At 41.6% G+C, this 15,708-nt stretch overlaps 1 protein-coding gene across 1 annotated transcript in view; it reads left to right on the top strand.

Moving 5' to 3' along the window:
- DSCAM (DS cell adhesion molecule) overlaps positions 1-15,064 on the top strand; it is a 695,768-nt gene extending 680,704 nt beyond the window's left edge. The window contains exon 33 of the mRNA XM_075912112.1: positions 14,135-15,064. Coding sequence (XP_075768227.1) covers positions 14,135-14,475 — 341 coding nt within the window. The 3' untranslated portion in view covers positions 14,476-15,064. The remainder of the gene's footprint in view (positions 1-14,134) is intronic.
- The last annotated feature ends 644 nt before the right edge of the window (positions 15,065-15,708 follow it).

Raw genomic sequence — 15,708 nt, 5'->3', positions numbered from 1 at the left:
GGACAAGATAGTGTCCACAGGCTGGATCTGGCTCACAGCCGCCATGATGCTCCCCCGCACATTGGCAATCAGGTTCTCGGGGCGGGGGAGTGTGCAAAGTCCTGGGTCCAGGGGTGCACGACACCAAAGGGAACTGCCAGCTATTCAAAACAGCTGATAGTTCCCTCAAGGTGCCATGCACCGCTAACAGGGTGGGGTTGAAAGATGTTGTACACTCTCCTGCCCCCAGCCACTGATTGGCCTGGGGGCTGGAGGTGTGTGCAAGGTCTCCTTCCCTGCCAGGGGTGGGCCGTGCCTAGAGAGAACAGCCCCCTTCCACCTGAGGCCCTGCACCTTCAGGGGTGGCTCATGACCTCTTCCAAAATTGGTGAAGTGGCCCCCATGCAAAATGATTGCCCACCTCTGCTCTTATCAGACCATAATGTGCAAGCTAACAAGTGTCATTGTACAGTGAGGGAATCAATTTAACAGCATATCCTTGTCATATTGCAGTTTTTCTCAGTGTGAAGGCTTCTTTAGATAGTTACATTTAATATGTGCATATTTTATTTTGTTCAAACTTTGGTGTCAGCAGATAGAAAGTTCTTAGTTTAGGTAAGAAAATCTAAGATTTCTGGCCCAGTTGATAAATTAGCAAGAATTAAACAATGCACCGGGTCAGCACCACTCAAATTATTTCCACTGGTGGGCATTACAGTGACTGTGCTTTGAGCATCACTTCAGGGAGTTATATATCAGTAACAGTCTTTGGTTCCAAGTTTTTGCTGCTTCTAAATCATCCTAATATTATTAATAGAATTGAAACTCAGCCTAGCTTTGAGCTTCTCTTCGTAGGATTTCTAAGGCCACATCTTTACTGACATAAATCACATACTCCTGGTCTACACTAGGGGATAAGTTCTAATTAAGATATGTAATTTCAGCTATGTTAATTGCGTAGCTTACGTCAAAGTATCTTAACTCAAATTTTGGAGTCGCTCACACTGTGGGAAGTCGAAGGGAGCTCACTCTCCCTTCTACTTCCATTACTGATCATAGAAGCAGGACTACCGGCATCAACAGCAGCACCCTCTCAGTTTGAATTAGTGTGTTGTCACTAGACCCACTAATTCAAACCCTGGAAGATCGAGTGTGGCTGCTTTGATCTTATCTGTAGTGTTGATGTGTCTATAGTGTAGATGCAGCCTACACTGAAGTCATTGGTTGTTCTGTTGGTATAGGAATGCTACCTCCCCAAGCAACAGTAGTTAGGTTAATGAAAACATTCTTCCAACAGCCTTGCAGAATCTATACTCAGGGTTAGGGCAGCATAACTGTATTGCTCTGTGATGTGGATTTTGAACACCCTTGAGCAATGTGGCTATGTCAACCTATGTTTTGTGTATAGACAAAGTTTAGGTTAGTTTTAACTATGGATTTCAACAGCAGGACCTGATCTAAATAGAATATAAATAGTGAAATAAATAGAATAACTCTTATTGACCTCATTGGACTTACAATCAAGTTGTATTTGCCAGCTTAATATCCTATGCTATCCCAGGAATGTATTGTGAGATGTACCAGGTTCTAGAATGTGGAGATTCTGTGAGATGGCGCATATTGAAAGAACTTTCATGCAGTGCATCCAGTGAGCTGCAAGCCAGTGTAAAACACTGGTGTTACTAACCGCCTGTAACTGAATGACTTCGGTGTGGTTTTCTCTGCCTGCTGTCATGGATAGGAAAGCAGCAGTGTTGTCTTCAAGTCTTCATTGTCAAGTCCAAGTCGAGTCTCAAGTCACTACAGTTCAAGTCTCAAGTCCCTAAAGTCACTTTCGAGTCAAGTCCCAAGTCGAGTCTCAAGCCTTAATTTTAAAAATGTCAAGTCACTTTTGTACAAGCCATCAATATCGGCATTTTCGGACAATTTCTTCACCAAGTCGATTTAACAAAATTAGCAAGTCTCAAGTCGAGTCTCAAGTCACTAACAATGAACCTGAGTCGAGTCTCAAGTCAAGTCACCTAGGCGACTTAAGCCGGACTCGAGTTCAAGTCATGAGACTTGAATCAACACCTCTGGAAAGCAGTGTTTCTAAGTGCCCTTATAGAACATGAAGCATCTTAGCTGATGAGCCAAAGATGTTGATTTACCCAGAAAGGTCCTTTTAACAAGTTTTTACAACCTTTCTGTTGCATTAATATTGAACTAGAAAAGCATCAGATATGCAACTGTGCTGGTTTTGTCAAAAATTGGACTCCCACCCACCAACTGTGCGGCCCAAAGAATACCATGCATCCATTAATTTCTTATTCATTCTTCATTCCAGCACCAGCAGTACTATAGCAGCACTTAAAGATGTGTTAGTTTTGCTGAGACATATAACTAAAATTACTTCAAAGATTCTGCAGGGTTCCCTGGTACTTCCTACTGTAGCAAATACCTTGTACACTGAAGATTATACAAGGACTACTGGCAATCTTGTACAATTGCCAAGATTGTCTAAATACAAATATTTGATTACGTCTGGGGCAACTGACAAGTTTTTAAAGTCTAGCTCTGTATGTCAGTCCTGCTTCTCACAATAGTAAGAAATTTATTTCATTTACTATTTTATTAGAGGCTTCAAACTAGAGAGAGGCATGTCTATGCTTCCTTATAGTCAGTTAATAAGTGTAATGTTTAAGTATGGTTCACTGATTTAAAATGGTGTTTGGTCTCGGTTCAATTATAATAGCAGTGGTTTTACTTTAAGATGCTCATTGATTAACAACCTATTTTAGGAATTAAAAGGCTTAAGATCAAGTAACTGAGTAAATTACATTCTTTTAAAATGTTCCATATTAGATGGAATTTTCATTTTTGATCACTGAAGAACAAGTTCTCAGTGAATGTAAATCAGTTTAGTCCCCGTGAAATCAATATAGCTGTACTAGTTTACACAAACAGAAATTCTGGCCACAAAACTCTAGGTATTACTCATCCTCCCAGTAGATATTTGGATTATAAACAGCAAGTAGCTGAATGATGACGAATGGAATCAACAGCAGGTGGGTTCATTTCATTGTGTGAAACTTAACTTCTAAATCATTAAAAATACTAGGAGGACAAATATATTTATGAACATGCAAACATCGGCAGTTTGCAGGAAGCAGTTAAGTATATAGGTCCTACAGAGATTTAATTTAAAAAGTCCCTCTTCAAACTACAAAGTAGAACCATGAAGGGGGCTAATGTAGTTGTAATATTGCAGTCTGGATATAGTAAATATTACAGAGAAATTCTGCGTACTATATCCCCAAATGAATCTCTCACCAGCAGAGTGTATGTAAAGTGGAGATTTTACTTCCTGTGCATTATGAGCATAGATCCGTGTTTTCATCTTGGGTTCAGATTTTGGTTTTGTTTTTTAGTACCATCCTTGAATTGTTTAAACACTTGTCTCCATCTCTGTGAGACACACTAAATATGTAATGGACTGGGCTCAAATGTCACGGTGGTTATCCATATGACAAAGAGAAATTTAAGAGTACCAAGCTGCAAGGTAGCAAACTACTAAAATACATCCAAAGCTGAATACCTGTAGTGCATCTCCTTCAAATGTTTTAACTCATTTCAATCTGCCAAAAGTATGAGGTTTTCACAGGCGTTTGAGCTCCATTTGCAGGCATTCAAAGGAAGCTGGGACATAATGAGTTATTTCACAGAAAGGTTTCTAGGCAATGAGAGAATGAGCTACACTTTCACTTCCCTTTTTAGGCCTTCGACATGACTAGTCAATAATAGAGCCCCTCCTTCTTTGTGGAACACTTTCCAACTTAGGCTAGGCAATAATTGTATGAGATCCCTATATAGGGAATGTATTAGTGGGTCTATGATATGCTAGCTCATTGCAGGAGGAATACCAGCTAATTCGAGTTAGGGCTTTAAATCGGACTCCCGTTTCACTGCCGCGTGTAGACGCGGGCAGTTACTCCAGGCTAGTGAATTTCTAAAATGGCGACCGGCTGGGAACATGCAAATCAAGCGTGGGATATTTAAATCCCGGGCTTGATTTGCAACTTCGGTATGCTTCATTTGCCTCCCTACTTTGAAGTAGGGGGCAAGTGTAGACATACCCTAATAGAGGAGGCAGGGGATACTCAGGCAATAGTTTTTATAACTACACACTCTACTTCTTCATGCAGTTGAGCTTAACTCTTTGCTGAAGCACAGGCCAGTATTTTGTCTTTTCAGGACTTTTCAAAACCAATACACCAAGCTAAACCTCAGGCTGTTGCAGGTAAAACCTTAGTAAGTAGGCCCCAATCAATTTCAAACAGAGCATACCATACACAAATATTTAATGGGCACAAAACATGTTATAAATAGTATCGAACGTTGTAAATGGTATTGGGAAAAGCTATTGCACAGTGAATTTACCGGCATTCCGTACACAGACTTTTGCCCCTTTGTTTCTGTTACAAAGATTCAAATCTAAGGTTTCAACATAATACTTTCTACTTTAGCACACACACTAAGACACATTTCCTTCTGATCTTTTCTCAGATTTCTCAGTCTTAATAGTGTGACCATAGTATATAGAGTGTGTCACCTTTACTCTTCAGAGCTGGAGGAGATTGGCAGCACCTAAGTCCTTTCGGTGCCTTGTCTGCAAACAGCTGGATTTTCACAGCTAGTGACTCTGCAGCCTTTGGGGTTAATAGCTCATTGTTGCTGGTGAAACAGAAGTCTGTTTCCAAACTGATACAGAGAGCTTGGGACCCAGCCCTCATAACAGCTACATTTTTTGGTCCTGTGATGATCAGGCCCTGAATCTACAGGGTTGTTTTTAATACCTCTATTTACAACCTTCTTTTCCTCCACACACACTCTCTGATTGGCTCCACTCTGAGGGCTAGTAGGGTATACTTTGCCAGGTAGGTAATGGAAATTTCCTATACAGTCTCAGAATAGTTACTGAGCATGTCAGGTAACTACCACAATCTGTTCTGGAAGTTTCTGGGTCTTTCTAATAGGCTTTCTAAGAGGCTGTCTGCACAGACCATCCAGTTAAGATTGGTCTCCTCCCCACTGCTTCTCTTACCCTTCCCTGGAGAAACAAAGTCAAATGCTATGATATAAAGCATTCACGTTACACTTCCTCTTGGCTTAGGCTAACCCCAGCGATTCAGCAACCGGAGTGAGCTCTGAGGCTGCTACCAATCATGTGTCCTGGAAAGGGTTCCTATTAAAATTGAAAGATTGTTTCAGCCACCTTGCATGTTTTGTTAAAGGGCCTAGAAGTTACCTCATGTGCTATGATATGCCCCAAAGAGCGGAGCTTTTCATAGCCCATTGCTACCTGAGAGCTGGTTGGGAGCTAGTTGAGGAGTCTGTTCAGCTGAGTGGGCACTAATTTTCTTGGGAACATTTCAGTTCCCTTTCAGTGTGTCTTCAGCAGACAGCTGGGTTCATTCCCTGTTTGAACACAGCATTTTGCTTCATTTCCAAGCAGATGAAATTAAATCATCTAGAGGGACTTCCACACTGGAGCAAACTTTTATAAAGTGAACATTTTAAAAATATGTGACTAATATTTTTCTGTTCTTTTTACTATTTTTGAAGGATTAAATGGACCTGTGGGTCAATCCACACAGCTGCTAGGTGGTGTCATTCCCCACACAGGTAGACAGCTTGGCATTCACTGTGCTCCAGCTAGCACTCTCAGGGTGTGTCTAGACTACACGTCTCTGCCGACAGAGAGATGTAGATTAAGCACATCGAAATTGCTAATGAAGCAGGGATTTAAATATCCCGCGCTTCATTAGCATAAAAGTGGCCAACGCTTTTTTCAGCACGGAGCTTTGTCGGAGAAAAGTGGCAGTCTAGAGGCTGATCTTTCAAAAAATAAAGCCTTTTCCGAAAGATCCTGTAAACCTCATTTCACAAAGGATAAGGCATCTTTCAGAAAAGGCTTTATTTTTCAAAAGATCAGCCTCTAAACTGCCGCTTTTCTCCTACAAAGCTCCGTGCTGAAAAAAAAAAGCTGTGGCCATTTTTATGCTAATGAAGCATGGGATATTTAAATCCCTGCTTCATTAGCAATTTCAATGTGCCTAATCTACATCTCTCTGTTGGCAGAGAGATGTAGTCTAGACACACCCTCAGAATAACAATGTGGCAACAGTGACACACATGGCGGTGTCTCAAGCCAGATCCCCAGTTATGTACCCCATGGGTCAGGAAGGCTTGTACTTGGGCAGCCTTCTTTTTCTATGCCACTTCTTTTTTTAAAGGCTCAAGCCAGGCTATCATGTATACTGTATATGTCTGTACAGGATGTTGCACTTCCCAGCTCCAGTGTGGACAAATAACTTTAGCTCTTGAAAGGATAGAGCTTTTTTCCCCCCGTATGGCTGGCCAGTTACTCTGCCAGTGAAAAAGAAGGGGAGGGAATGGAGCAATTTCCCTCTGCCCCATTAATTCTCTGGGGTCTACAAAGCAAGATATCTGCTCTCTGTCAGACTCAAACCCAAGGTCTGGGTCAGCCAAATAAAGAGGCACAAGGCAGATTCATCTTACTGTCATAGTCAGTTGAATAAAACATGAGCACTATCTAAGCCTAAGGGTATGTCTACACTACCCCGCTAGTTCGAACTAGCGGGGTAATGTATGCATACCGCACTTGCTAATGAAGCCCGGGATTTGAATTTCCCGGGCTTCATTAGCATAAGCGGGGAGCCGCCATTTTTAAATCCCCGCTGCTTCGAACCCCGTGCAGCGCGGCTACACGGGGCTCGAACTAGGTAGTTCGGACTAGGTTCCTATTCCGAACTACCGTTACTCCTCGTGAAACGAGGTGTACCGGTAGTTCGGAATAGGCACCCTAGTCCGAACTACCTAGTTCGAGCCCCGTGTAGCCGCGCTGCACGGGGTTCGAAGCAGCGGGGATTTAAAAATGGCGGCTCCCCGCTTATGCTAATGAAGCCCGGGAAATTCAAATCCTGGGCTTCATTAGCAAGTGCGGTATGCATACATTACCCTCCTAGTTCGAACTAGGAGGGTAGTGTAGACATACCCTAAGAGATTAGTGTTTGAATAGAGCCCTTTTCTTTTTTATATTTCCAGTTATTTCTTATGATTATTATAACTCCATAGCCTGTTCTTATAGAAATTATTGTGATGCAACATAGACAACTCTATTGGTTCAAGGTAGCATACAATGGACAATGTGGGCACTAGATCTTATTTGAAATACTGACAATTGTAAGAAATATTACAGCTAGACTGAGACAACAACCCTAGTTAAGAATCTCCCGAATCCCAGATTTCAGCCACTTGTAACTTTTTAAAATGTCTGTCTTTTGAACTGATGTTTCCTAGGTCTGCAGTCAGCCAGGCTGAATGGTTTGGGGGTTTTTTTTTCAAATGTTTAAGTGAAAATTGTTTTGTGTTTGAGAATAAAACCCCTTTTCCAATATTCACAATCTTGCCCCCTTTTTTGAACCCATTTCACATCTCAAAATGTGTTGAGATTTGTCAGGAACATGCCTGCCACTGAGGAGAAATACTTTGGGGGTAAAAAGGTGAAGATTGGTTTTGATTTGGCACAGTCATGATGCATTAGAAAAACCATACAGATATTGCATACCAAACTGGAAAGAGTACCTTTTTACTGCCCACAACACCCCCATAAAAAGTGGAGGAATTTTCTGAAGTTTGAAGGATAGTTAGGCTAGGTCTTCACAGGTAAAAGATGTGGGCTTGGTTTAGATTTGAGTTAATTGGTGGTTCGGTTTTGATTAGATCAAAATAACTGTCTCACTGTAAAATCTTAGTGGAGGAAAAGCACAAAGAGTTTTTACTTCATTGTAACTAGTCAAGGTGAGCCTGGTGTCCCTCAGCCTGGATCTGACCACTTTTAGCTACATGAAAATAACAATTACCCTTCCCTGCTAGGATTTGACATTGTTAGCTATTAAAAATGCAAAGACTGCAAAAATGCACTTTTTCTGTAATGCAATCACAGCCTTAGTAAACATCCCTTTTCTGGGAAAAATATATTGTAAATGATAAATGCATGTAGGGAAGTGACTTACAGTATTTTGGTTATTTTAATTTGCTAGAGAAGATTTCTTCTTACTATGTTCTATGGTAACTATTTCAACTGTTTTAGAGCTTTTGCCACACAGAATGAAGGATTAAGTTGATGCCCAATTATATGGGTTGATTCATATTTGAATGGATGGTTCTTATTGATGTACATCGTCCATTTTTCCAAAGACAGCATATCTCTTATTTCTAAGCCCATCAGAAGGCTATAGATTCTGAATGGCTTTTGTACTAATTAAGTTTAAATGCATAAATTATTAAACATACTCATTTGTGGTGCTTACGCAGTTGAAAGGTTTGCTTTCATCGCTAATAAGGCATACGCCACATTGAAAAGAGGTAATTAGAGCATCAAAGGCAATGAACCGTCTTAAAGCTTCCTAATGCTTTGCCTGAAAAATGTAACATTCAACTGAATTGTCCTTTGGCAGAAAAATAACAAACTGGAAAACAAATATGCCAATGAGTCTGGAAATATGAGAAAAGAAGTCTTGCCATGTTATTTCTGTAGCCAAGGTTCTTTCCTCCTTTTTAATCTCCTTAAAATACCCTAACTCTTAATGTAGGAAGCTAAGTGGACCCCTGTGGTCCTATTTCAAAGAATGTTTTTAGTCAGAAATATTAGTTCTAACAAATCAAAGACTTTTTTTCATCCCGTGATATGGCTCCAGTTCTAGCAAGGGAGGTAGAGGGCAAGTTAGAATCTTGAAAGTTTTCTTTTTCAACACTTTTAATCATCTGCTTATCTTAGAAGTTGTAGAGAATGAAGCTTCTTTCAGTTACAAAAAACTATTGCTTCATTACAATATGAAAATGTGCACATCAGAATAATTAGTGCTCAAGGTAAATCAAGATAAGATGACACTGTGTTAGTGGATTTTGGAGAACAAGTTACACTCCTTCGTTTGTGACATATTAATACAATCCTGTTAAAATTGTGCACCCCTTCATGTTGTGTGCGCCTTCATATGCAAATTACTTTAAAATTACTGAATATTGTTTGTAAAGATTAAAGACTGTCTTAGCAGAAGTGGATTCAGAGAAATGTTTTCTCTTTCAGATAGTCCGGAAAGATCTCAAAGTGTACACATTTTGTTTTCTATCTAGTGTCTTGAAAGTAAAACTTCAGCCATCTGAAGTTAAACACATTTCTTTTTTACAATCCATGTTTAATCCACTAGTCTCAGGAAGTCTCAGTGATTGAAATGCATATTTAATAGGAGAGTTAGGGCCTGCCAGTAATCCAAGATCTGGATTTTTCTCTGAGTTTTTTGCTGTTACATAAAGTATACTAGGGAACATACAGTGCAAGCTACAATAGGTATAGACGACCAGTTGGTATGGCATTTTTAAGACGCAATCCATTCTCTGCTACTCTTAATGAAGTGGTACAGCTGTATCATCTCACATTAAGGATAGCAGGAGTTAAGCGTGCTGAAATCATTGCTATGATGTGAGTGATCTCCAGGGGAAAAGCTATTGCGGCTGAAAATGCTGTAGGTGATTCAATAAATACAGCGGGTGACGCTTGGTCCCTGAATCCTATGGAACCAATGTTTCAACATGGTGTCAGTGGGCGTGGTGCTATTTGGTGTCTCATAGATCTTGATGGCTAATAACCTCAAAAATAATTACAAGTATTGATTTGTGAACCCATGGACCTTTATGGGTAATTATATACCATAATTCTTCTCTCCCCTCCCATTTCAATTGCATGCACTGTTGTTCACTTCCTACCCCAGCCAGCTGAGGTACATCACTGTGAAATGCTGCACTTCACCCTTGTGGAAGCTGCAGTCCTACAGTAGTCAAAGTGACTCGTGTACATGTAAACAGCTTTGGGATGAGGTATCATGAAATGGAAACTAGTAATTATTAGGCCCTTGACAATTTGCCTTTCATTTTCTAAGTGGTAACCATATGATTATGGGCACACAGTTTTTCCTGGTTTTGTGCAAATGATGTTGCAGTATGTCAGCTGAATGCTGAGACAGGCACTACATCCTTCTATGTGGGGGTTAAATACAGTGTACCATACAGCTGTATTGGAAATGTAACTAGAATAAAACATATGGTGCCAGACACTGCCTGCAGGAGATCCACAGGAATAAACTGTGATTCTTTCCAAAAATAACTCCTCAGTAATTTTTCTGTCTGTGGCTTTAAATCATGAATAGATTCAAAGCTATTTATCTTTTAGGCCACAATAACATTGCCTTCATTTTTAAAGCAACGTTAAAAATCTGCTTTATTGTAAAGTATTGAGTTACTTTCATTCCGATTAGTCAATAATGCCACTCACCCCCCATCACTAACCCACTGGTGGGGGAAATTGGCGGGACTGGCAATGTAAGGAGCACAGTCGTAGTCGCAAAGGAGCAACTTCCCAAGAGTCAATGGGTACTCCCCCCATGAGCATCTCTAGCACCCATTGGCCAGGTAGGGAAGAGGAGTGCTCATTGGCCAGCATTCCCTACCTCTGAGACGTTAGTCCAACTTATTTAGTTCTGCTCCAGCTGCCCACCCAACTCGCCCAAACTAGAAATGGGAACCCAGCCTAAGAGATGCTGCAGTTTTAGCCAATTACCTGTTTAAGGTGTTATGAAAGATTTTTCCTCCTAGGGGCCATTTGGCAGAGGACCAGTGAGATGTTTGTCTTCCTTGCAGCCCCTTCAAGCCACAATGAGTTAAGTAGGAACATGTGAAGTATCTAAATGCTATACTTGGGTGAAGTTGTTTATTTATATCAACTTGTGGCTGGTTACCAGTGTGGGTAAGAGAGGTTAAAGACCTGGGCTACGTCTACACTGGCCCCTTTTCCGGAAGGGGCATGTAAATTTCACCAGTCGTCGTAGGGAAATCCACGGGGGATTTAAATATCCCCCGCGGCATTTAAATAAAAATGTCCGCCGCTTTTTTCCGGCTTTTAAAAAAGCCGGAAAAGAGCGTCTACACTGGCCCCGATCCTCCGGAAAAAGTGCCCTTTTCCGGAGGGTCTTATTCCTACTTTGAAGTAGGAATAAGACCCTCCGGAAAAGGGCACTATTTCCGGAGGATCTGGGCCAGTCTAGACGCTCTTTTCCGGCTTTTTTAAAAGCCGGAAAAAAGCGGCGGACATTTTTATTTAAATGCCGCGGGGGATATTTAAATCCCCCGCGGATTTCCCTACGACGACTGGTGAAATTTACATGCCCCTTCCGGAAAAGGGGCCAGTGTAGACGTAGCCCTGCAGTTTTGATGATGGATCTAGGTCTTGTGGGCTGACGTCCTCACCCTGGGGTCCCCTTGGTTCCTTTCATGGGGGAGAAGGCTCTAGCACTCAGAGAAGTGCTAGTTGTAATGGGATGCTAGAAGCAAATGTTGTTGCATTGTAATAGAAAACTATAAGCTTCCGAGACATCTCGTTCCCTTTTAGGGTATGTCTACACAGCGGTTAGATAGCTGCAGCTGGCCCGTGCCAGCTGATTCAGGCTCGTGGAGCTAGGACTAAGGAACTGTATAACTCTGGTGTAGACATCAGGTTTCAGGCTGAAGCCCAATCTCTGAGACCCTGAAGTGCAGTGTAGAGCTCCCCAGTTATGTGGCTGTGGATGGGAATGGATGCCCAAAAGAGATGAATTGTCATTACTGTGTTGTACCAAGAACCCAGATCTGAAGGTATTTATCACCATCATCCATGTATCCATCTTCAACATCAAATCTTCTTGGAAGAAGGCATGCTTTATATTTTGCTTTTTTTCCCACTGTACTCCTTGAATTTTTGTGAGTCATTTTATGAAAGAATGAAACAATATTAGATTAAATTAACTGAATTTGTATAGCAGGACTAGCAGATGGGAAGATACATGCATATGAACAATGATAGTCTACCTTCTGCTTCCTTACATGGTGCATGGTAACCACAGAGCAGTTCCAAAGAAGCTATTCTAACTCAACCAATGGAGTGAGCTCCATCACTCTGTATGAAACCCCTTGCCTACAGAAATGATGGGAGGATGAATACAACAAGACCTCTAGCCCCATCCATGTAGCATTATTGGCTACAAATTTAAATATTCAGAAGTCAGGAGAGCAAAAAAGTTACAGTTCACATTTGGGGTCACCCAAGGAAATTGACAGTTAGCAAGTCTAAAACAAACAAAAATAAGTTTTTCTTAATACAGAGCACAGTCAACCTGTGGAACTCCTTGCTAGAGGATACTGTGAAAAGCAGGACTTTAACAGGGATCAAATTAATAACTAGATACATTCATGGAGGTTAGGTCCATCAATACTTATTAGCCAGGATGGGTAGGCATGGTGTCCCTAGCCTCAGTTTGTCAGAGGCTGGAAATGAATGATAGGAGAGGGATGACATGATGATTACCTGTTCTGTTAATTCCTTCTGGGGCATCTGGCATTGGCCACTGTTGGAAGACCGAATACGGGGCTAGATGGACTTTTGGTCTGATGCAGTCTAGCCATTCTTATGTTCTTATGACAGTATTAATATATCTTGTGTTATATTTATTTCATATTCCTGTGTTGCTCTTTTAATGTGTACACTAATTAGTGAATATATGTGTTGTAAAACATCAACCATGAGGAAAGGAAGAAGGATGCTTTAGTGTGTAGGCCATCAACCTTGGTAACCTGGAGACCCAGATTCAATACCTTGTTCTACCATAGATTTTTGCCTCAGTGCCTCAGTTTCCTATCTCTAAAATAAAGATGACAGAGCTTCTCTATCACTCAGATGGCATTGTGATCGGAGCTGGTGACCAGGGCCAATTAACTCTTCTGGTGGCTCAGGGCTACTAGATTTTGTGGTCCTGAAATTAGGGGATCAGGCTGCTCTTTTAGGCAGGAGAATGGGTGCAGAGTAGGAGAGGGTGAGGGCTCCAGCTGAGGGTGCTGACTCTGGGGTGGGGCTGGAGATGAGGTGTTTGGAGTGCAGGGGGTTCCAGACCGCAGTCAAGGGATTTGGAGTGTGGGAAGGGGCTCAGGCCAGGAGGTTGGGGTGGTGGTGCAGGGTCTGGGCAGCAATTTGGGTGCAGGAGGGGGCTAAGGGTGGGGGCTGGGCTGTGGGGTCTGGAAGGGGTTGATGGCTGGGGCAGGGAATTGGAGTGTGGGCTCTGGGAGGAGGGAGAGTGTAAAAGGGGGCTTAGAGCTGGGGCAGGGTGTTGGAGTGCAGGGTCTGGGTGGGAGTTAAAGTGCGGTAGGGGACTCAGGTGCTTACCTGGGGCAGCTCCATTTGGTGGTGGTAGGGAACAGGTGGCTCCACGTAGCCCTCTGCTCACTTTCAGGCATGGCCCCCTGCAGTTCCTATTAGCTAGGAATCAAGGCGAATGGGAGCTGCAGGGGACAGGGCAGCTCAGGAACAGAGTTTCCCAATGCAATGCTTGTCGCGGCGACGCCATTCCAGCCAGGGTGAGTCACCTCTCCCACCACCGCCAGAAAGGGCTGGCCCAGAACACAGGGTTTTTAGGGACTGCTGCCCAGGGCCCTGGGATAAAGGAGCCTCCCATAGCCCAGAGCTCTCATCTGAAGCCCCTAAAGACCTTTTCTTAATCCAGCCCTGCCAGTTACAGCTGTTTTAAGAGGGCACGTTGATATTACTACAATGTCCCTAACTTTTTATATTTTAACTTTGTTTAAATTTGTAGCCTCACTGTTATTTCATCCAATTTTTGTATAATGTATTATGTTTGTGTTCAGTGGAGCTTTTAGTTAAAATTCAGGAGGGGGGAAAAGAGTCACTGAAGAACTGAAAACCAAATCAATATTTTTCAAAGTTCAATGGCCAAAGCCTTCCAACTTTTGGCCACCAAATGCCAAATTGTTTTGGGTCTTTAATAGTAAATGATGGGAAAAAGTCCTTCAATTTATTTTTCTTAGAAAATAAAATACATTTTGACCAGCTTCATTGCCTTTATGTCACCAATGTTATCACTAGATTAGGAAAGTCTGGTAGTTTTGAAATCAGATTAAATGGTTGCCTACCTGCTTGAGTTCATATTAGCCAAATAGACAGTTCTACTGTATTGCATAACTAAGAGGTTTCTTTTCCTATTTTTCTTCACAGGTGACCTCATGCATTTGCCACCGTATCTTAGAATGGACTTTTTGTTAAACCGAGGTGTTTCAGGCACTAGCAGAGACCTGAGTTTGGGACAAGCCTGCTTGGAACCTCAGAAAAGCCGAACCTTGAAGCGTCCCACAGTTCTGGAGCCGATACCTATGGAGACATCCTCCACGAGAGAAGTACAGTCATGGCAACCTGGTGCCATGGCAACATTACCTCAGCGAGAAGGAGCTGAGTTAGGACAGGCAGCTAAAATGAGCAGCTCCCAAGAATCCCTGCTGGACTCCCGGGGCCACTTGAAAGGAAACAATCCCTACGCAAAATCTTACACCCTGGTATAACAAAAAGAGCATGGCTGGACAGTGGCTGTAAATACTTACAATTTAAAAAAAATCAATCAAAGCTACCTTTTTTATTGAATTCCAATATTTATAATTAAAGAAGATTGCCAAAATATTTGAAAAAAATGCAAGCTACAGACAGTGCAAAGACTCTCCTGCTTTTTTTCTGTCTGAGTGTGAGCTTCATCTGACTGGACATCTAAATTTTTGGGTAAAAGAAGTCCAGTTTTCTGATCTCCACAAGCTTTTTGTGTTTTTACTGATTTTCTACAAAGTGCATGGGAACTAAATAAAACATTTTAACGGGAAGTTCCATCACACAAGATTAAAAAGAAGGAAAACAAATCACCCTATTTGTGAATTTAACAGGGACATTGATCTGGGAAATCAAAAAGTCTTTTGTCATGTTTGCACACTTTTTTTTAATTAGAAAATGGGTCCTCGGTCGATCTTTTTGTTTTGTTGATAATTAGGATGAGTGCTATCAGTGGAAGGGGAGGGAATCAATTTGCTTTTGGTTTTTCTTTTCTTTTTTTAATAATTTAATGAGACACTCTTTGCATTTTGTCTATGCGAAATAAAAGGGTCTTCTGCCTTTATTTGTGATCTTTGCTTGCATTGCTTTCTGTTGTACTGGGGTTTCTTTATGTCCAGTAACTATTTCAACACTTCACCCAGTATACTTTACACAGGCAAAACCTTCACTGACGTTGCTATTTGGGTATTTTTTTTGAAAGAGGTGTTCTAGTTGAAAGAGGAATGAATTCAGGGACGTTCTATGGCCTGTGTTATGCAGGAAGTCACAACTGTCCTTTCTGGCCTTAGAATCTTTTATCTGATATGGACTTTGGCCTATGTAAGGAGAGCAGGGATATGCCTTTAAAATATATTGGGGTTTGCTCAGACATAGATCCTCTTGCTTATGAGGCAAAAGGCCAAACTGTTGCAAAGGTGTGAGGTGGTTGGACCAAAAGCAGCACTGAAATTCTCTGTGTTTATTTTGAACCTGATCCAAAACCCATTGAAGTATATGGGAATCTTTGTGTTGATTTCTATAGATTTTCAATTAGGCCCTTTATTAGCATTTTGAAAATGTAACAAGATGTTCTTTTGCTAACTGGAGGCAAATCTTTAGTCCTTTTATGTAAGCATCATTTCCATTGGCTTCATTGTGCATGTTACCTGTCAGGAGAGAATAGTGAAGCTTCTCCCTATGACAGGATAAGGTGGGTC

Source organism: Pelodiscus sinensis, chromosome 1 (genome assembly GCF_049634645.1).
Source record: "Pelodiscus sinensis isolate JC-2024 chromosome 1, ASM4963464v1, whole genome shotgun sequence".
Classification (NCBI taxonomy): Eukaryota; Metazoa; Chordata; order Testudines; family Trionychidae; genus Pelodiscus; species Pelodiscus sinensis.
The sequence above is the reverse complement of the archived record's forward strand: the minus strand, read 5'-3'. Positions and strand labels throughout refer to the sequence as shown.